Below are 6,000 nucleotides of genomic sequence, written 5' to 3' on the forward strand. Positions count from 1 at the left end.
GACATAGACCGAGATAGCTACTTCCTTTCAGAAGATAAGATTTCACATATCTGTTGTTATTGCATCTGATTTGATCAATGCAATGTTACTGTCCCACCAGACTACTTTTTACAAGGGCATTTGAATGAGACACCACTGTGTGATCATGTGAATATACTGTGCTTGGAATAAGGCCATCAACAACAGCAGCCTTCAGCAAGGTACGTTAAACTGGTTTGACCAGTCGTAGTGTTTCAACTATACACACAATAACAGACTGTTGTAAAATATAGGCCAAAGCCCAAACACACAGAAGGTAACACTCCATACATATGTGAGATGAATGTTAACCTGCAGGTGGCAGCTTAGCCGTTTTGCTTTTACACATGTACATACAGTCAAATGATAATACAGGAACTATTCTAATTAGATCCGTGCAGAAAATCAACCGTGTAGTCAAATCAAAATATCACTGCAGCGGGGACTTAACACTGCTTACCCACTGTGAGGAACTGAGTTTACATGCTACAGTGTTACAGTTATAGTTTCTTTCTGCGGTTTCATCCTTGAGAAACAAAACACAAGGCAAGAACGTGTTGTTACAGGTTGGGACAGAAAGATAAACTGAGAATCTTACTCTGTGCTGTCAGTGTTACGCAATAGGAACATTACTGTCCCTCTTTAAACATTACCGGTCTCTCATATAACGCAAGGTTCAAAGTCCAAACATTCAGTCGCTTTAAAACAATGGGATCTTTGAATATGAAAACACATCACATCAACAAACGCACACACATTTAATAAATATGCCATGAGAAACCGCAACCTCATGCCATTTACAAGACAAGTGCAGTATCCATAGCAACTTCACAAGAAAGAACACATTTAGAGATGGTCAAACTGTGTGAGAATGAATAATCAGAGAGAAAGAGAGAGAGAAAGAGAGAAAGAGAGGGGTGGTTGGATCCAGTTTAGGACTATTAAAGACTGCCTGGGTTGAGCCCAGCCTGGAGGCTATACGTATATCTCAACTCCCCAATAGGGTCACCTGAGACAGAGGGATAATTAAAGTGGAGAGGAGCAAATGTCGCAGTTATTTTTTCTTATACGGAACTACTTAAACAAACCTCATAACCCTAAATATTGAGCTTGATCCCGAGTTATTTGGACAAAAATCCCATAGACTTAAAATGCAGGCGATCTGATCAATATTCAGAGACAATGAAAACAAAGTTGGGGTGTGCTCTTGTAACTAAGCAACCACCTGGCACCTCCCAAATTACTTACTGTAGCCACTGCATAGCAACATCAAGGCTACCGCATGGCTGTTACAGTTTGTTACAGTAACAAAATGACAGATTATCCCCCCCATTTGATAATTTACTCGTTCTAATGTCATTTTAAACCTGGATGACTTTCTTTTTTTGCAGAACACAAAAGACATTGTTGGAAAACACTCGTAAACACACACATAGGCCGCCATTGACTTCCATTGTATTGACACAAAACCACAAAGACATTTCTCAAAATATATATTTTTGTGTTCTACAAAAGAAAGATGAAAAAGTTGAATAAATGACAACGTTTTTATTTTTGGGTGAACTATTCCTTTAAATTCCACAGATTCCTTTGAGATGTTCACTGAAAAAATCCATTTCCCTCTTTCAGACAAACTCTTTCTCAAACTTCCTACTTTTCATCTCTATTTGTCCTTTCTCAAACAAAACAGCTGCATTCAAACCTCAAAAGACACAGGTCTAAAAGGGACAAAAAGCCAGTTAAACAGGTTTAAAGGGTTTCTATAGGCACAGACGAGACATGATGGTGTTATGCAAAATATTTGCTAAACAAGGGAGTGGAGAAAAGAACACTATCAGAGAACAAAGCGAGCTCAGAACCAACAAGATTCACAGATACATAGTGGCATCCTTGAGAGATTTTCAGATATGTTAGAGTAAATAGACCTTCTTTGCAAAACATGATAAGATCAAATTTTTGTGAAAATTGTCATTAAAGCTTTCTTAAAGACATTGTTGTTACCCGTTGTTTCCAGTAGACCTTTCAGCAATAGACACACCATCATACAAAGTTGTGTCATATTTGGTTTGGTTTCATTGCTTGCTGTGGGGATGTTACAGTTTCTTAGTTTTGCCAAGAACAAGTTATGAGTCATTGACACACAATAGATGAACTCAACAGGTAATGACAGGAAAAAATTTGAACAACTTCACAATGACTGACTAACAAAACTTTTCCTGACAGAAGCAGTGATGTGTCTTTAACTAGACAAATTGAAGTTTAAGTGGATTTTGACAGCTCATGCACAAATCCGAATCAATTTAAAATTATATACAGTATGATTGAAACACAAGAATGTTAAGTTACTGACCCAATTCTGGTTACATAACAGACTGATGTCATAAAACACTTTTTCAAAGATCTGAAAAATGTTTTCAAAACTGGCCAAACTTCTAAGTTTAAACCCATAATGGCATAAACAGATCACATTAAATATAAGACATCAAAGCATTGCAAAAAACAATAACATTTCTTTGGAAATGATCATTACGGTTTACTGTGACACCGTAACATGTTCTTGACATGTTTCCTGAATTCCTCAGACACGTAATAGTAAATAAAAGGGTCCAGGCAGCTGTTGAGACTGGCCAGGCACAGCACGGGGATGTAGAAGGAGTAGCCATTGTTAGTCCAACCTTTCGCCTGGAGAGCGTAATGCACAACCGCCATCACGTTACTGGGAATGAAGCAGACCAAGAACGTGATGAGCACAGTGATGATGAGGAACACGGCACGCTGGCGCCTTTTTCCGGGGACGGAGTTTCCAAGCGACCGGAGGAGCAGGACATAAGCCACGATTATGATTATCATTGGGACGAAGAAAACCAGACCTGCCATCAGCATGAAGTAGTAGTAGGGCTTCTGTACATCCTGAAACACATTGCCCGTGACCAAGCTCTCCCGGGTGATAGTGTTGACGTCATGGCAGGTGGTGATGTTCAGGTCTGACAGGTAAACAGTCTGCTGATACAGGTATAAAGGCGTGCTGCTGACCAAAATAAAGATCCAGATGCACACAGACAGGGTGATGGCAAGTTTGTTGTTTTTCCTCTGTTGGGAAAGGGGGTGGGCGCAGACCCAGTAACGCTGCACGCTCAAACACGTGATGAAGAGAATGGAGCAGTACATGTTGCCGTAGAAGAACCCGACCATTACTTTACACATTCCTTCCCCAAACGTCCAGTTATTCCCTTTCAGGTGGTAGGCGATCTTCAGCGGGGTCAAGATCACGAACATCAGATCGGCCAGCGCCAGGTTGCACATGTAGATTACAGCAGGGTGAATTCTCTTTGACCGGAAGACCATGACCCATATCGCTATCGCATTGCTGGGCAACCCCAAAGCAATGATGATGATGTAAATAATAGGCAGGAATACAGTCGTGAGGCCGCTCTTAAGAGTATCTGCAGTGATCTGTTCAACAGTAACATTCTTCCTGTCATGATCCTTAATGGCAGTGAAGGAACGTCCTGGAACAAAACACATTTTTAACACATAGTTTCTCATGATTGCAATATCATAAATGCAGTTAAACCCTGCTGGACAAATCACAATTGCCAATGCAAATGCCATTATGAACCCTTTAAATCCATTATCAATTCCATTATGTGGTGTGTTTTGGGAATAAATGAGGGTTTATCATGTGCTGTTGGTTTCCAACCAGCACGTAACACTCCATCAAGGCCCTAAAACATTATCTGTAGAGTCCCCCAGAGACCATAGTTTTCATTTAAACCAACACAATTTCCATCTCTCATGAAAGATACCATAGTATGCTTTTGTATATGCTTTGTTCACGTACACCATTACATATTATAAACTTAAAAAGTTTTTTATTGTGGATTCCAATAAATATCAAACTGCAGTTTTTTTTGTTTTGATTCAAGCCATAATTACACAAAGAATACAGCTAACACCAAAAAAAACACGATGATAGCTTTCTATACTGTGCTAGGCTTTAATGAACTAGTTTTGATGCACTTATGTATTTTGTTGCCTATGTTGTTAAAATTGCTTCCAATGTTTCCTCATCTGTAAGTTGCTTTGAAAAAAAGCGTCTGCTAAATGACTAAATGTAAATGATAACAATAAAAAACATTATTTCTGAAAACTGAGTTCTCATTTCGGAACCAAACTCTCCTTTTACTTTTGAATAAACTATCCCTTTCAATCTATTCAAATATATGAGTTTTCAGCAGGAAAGTCAAAGTAACTTCAAAAGCTGGTCAAAATTTCTGATTCGTATGAATTATTGCATCTTACCTTGCTGAGTTTGTGCAAAGCTCAAACAGGCGTAAAGCATCAAGATCCGGTAAATTCCCGCAAGAGACATAACAAAAACTGGCATGTTTTCACGTTATTCTATATTTTAAAAAAATTAATATTTTGGTTTTGAAAGAGACAAAGAGAAAGGAAGTGTTTGTGTGCATGTGAGGCGTGTGTGACTCACCGTGGTCACTCACATACAGATGAAAGGAAACCACAAAAATATAATTTGCAAAGAATTATCTTTCATGTTTTATTGCTGTGTTTTAGATGCTTTTCAACTGATTTAACCATTGTCACACAGGCTATTTTATGTTATACATTACTTTAATGTTTGTTTTTTGTGTCACAAACTGATAGTAAAGCAGAGATCTTAAAGATAACTTAAATGCTACAACAAAGTTAAAGAAAAATCACTGTTCAGTGCCAGGTCTGGGGGGGGGGATTTTCCCTGGATATGCCTTGGGCACCTCCAAAACAATTAAACATTAAATAGTTATTTTTTTGTGTTATCGATTACATAACGTTTTTTCAATTTAATCATGGAATTTAAAAAAAAATGCAATTAACTGATTATATTACGAGAAAAAATGTTGGCCAACAAAACATGTAATTGCCCCCAGTCATGCCAGCCTAGTACCAGGCCCGTCATTCATTTTGTATCATTGAAAACAAGCATCACACATATGAAAAGTGATTGACCCATTTCTGTTTACATACTGATGTCCTAAAATAGTTTTTCACAGATCTAGTGAAGTAAAAAAATAATTTCTGATATAAACAGCAAATTGCCGGCAAAACTCCTGACTTTCACCCGCCGTGGGCTAAACATTCACATTAAAATTATTATGCGAAACCATAAAAATTGTAACTAAAGAGCGATCTGGCTCATTAATCCTCTTCTAGCTTTCAGCTGTGTTTGACCTCACAGTCCTCTGAGGTGAAGCCTGCAAAAGTCATGCCATGGAAAAACGTAAAAAACTTTATAAATAAAAGTCTGTTGCAAGCACACGTCCAAACAGATTGTTCAGTTCAAACTGTGTCTTTGTGGCCCCAGCTAACCGAACATCATCTTCAGACACTCCCTCGTGGACTGAGACAATGTTTCAGCAAAAAAGAACCCTGCTCACATGTGCTCTCAGCAGGTGCTATTCTCTGTGTGGCCACTGCTAGACGTGTATGTGTTGGTCCTTTTAGAGTATTTCATAGAGCTGAAAGACACCCTCATCCTCTCCACCGTGCGACTGCTACGGCACAGTAACGTGTTCTTGACGTGTTCCCTGAATTCCTCAGACACGTAATAGTAAATAAAAGGGTCCAGGCAGCTGTTGAGACTGGCCAGGCACAGCACGGTGATGTAGAAGGCGTAGCCGTTGTTAGTCCAACCTTTCGCCAGGAGAGCGTAATGTACAACCACCATCACGTTACTGGGAATGAAGCAGACCAGGAACGTGATGAGCACAGTGATGATGAGGAACACGGCACGCTGGCGGCTTTTTCCTGCACTGCCCTCCACGGCAGAGTTTCCAAGCGACCGGAGGAGCAGGACATAAGCCACGATTATGATTATCATTGGGACAAGGAAAACCAGACCTGCCATCAGCATGAAGTAGTAGTAGGGCTTCTGTACATCCTGAAACACATTGCCCGTGACCAAGCTCTCCAGGGTGATACTGT

General features: G+C 39.5%; 2 protein-coding genes across 2 annotated transcripts in view; both read right to left on the reverse strand.

Annotated features, from left to right (window-relative positions):
* Positions 1–1,548: 1,548 nt before the first annotated feature.
* LOC306911700 (proteinase-activated receptor 2-like) lies at positions 1,549–4,496 on the reverse strand. The gene is made up of 2 exons (XM_079487244.1): positions 4,321–4,496; positions 1,549–3,527 (listed from the first exon to the last, which is right to left on the reverse strand). Exons 1-2 carry the CDS (start codon positions 4,403–4,405, stop codon positions 2,545–2,547), a joined length of 1,068 nt encoding a protein of 355 aa, XP_079343370.1. The 5' UTR covers positions 4,406–4,496; the 3' UTR covers positions 1,549–2,544.
* Positions 4,497–4,549: 53 nt separating this feature from the next.
* f2rl1.2 (coagulation factor II (thrombin) receptor-like 1, tandem duplicate 2) overlaps positions 4,550–6,000 on the reverse strand; it is a 2,652-nt gene continuing 1,201 nt past the window's right edge. Inside the window, exon 2 of the mRNA XM_079486752.1 lies at positions 4,550–6,000. This exon is cut by the window's right edge and continues 552 nt beyond it. Within this exon, the coding sequence (XP_079342878.1) occupies positions 5,462–6,000 (539 nt within the window). The 3' untranslated portion in view covers positions 4,550–5,461.

Source organism: Barbatula barbatula (genome assembly GCF_947034865.1).
Source record: "Barbatula barbatula genome assembly, chromosome: 22".
Taxonomy (NCBI): Eukaryota; Metazoa; Chordata; class Actinopteri; order Cypriniformes; family Nemacheilidae; genus Barbatula; species Barbatula barbatula.

Coding starts and splice junctions, on each gene's coding strand:
- LOC306911700 (XM_079487244.1), bottom strand. CDS start 4,405: ATGCCAGTTTTTGTTATGTCTCTTGCGGGAATTTACCGGATCTTGATG. Junction 3,528..4,320: donor CTTTGCACAAACTCAGCAAG/GTAAGATGCAAT, acceptor GTTTTGTTCCAG/GACGTTCCTTCACTGCCATT.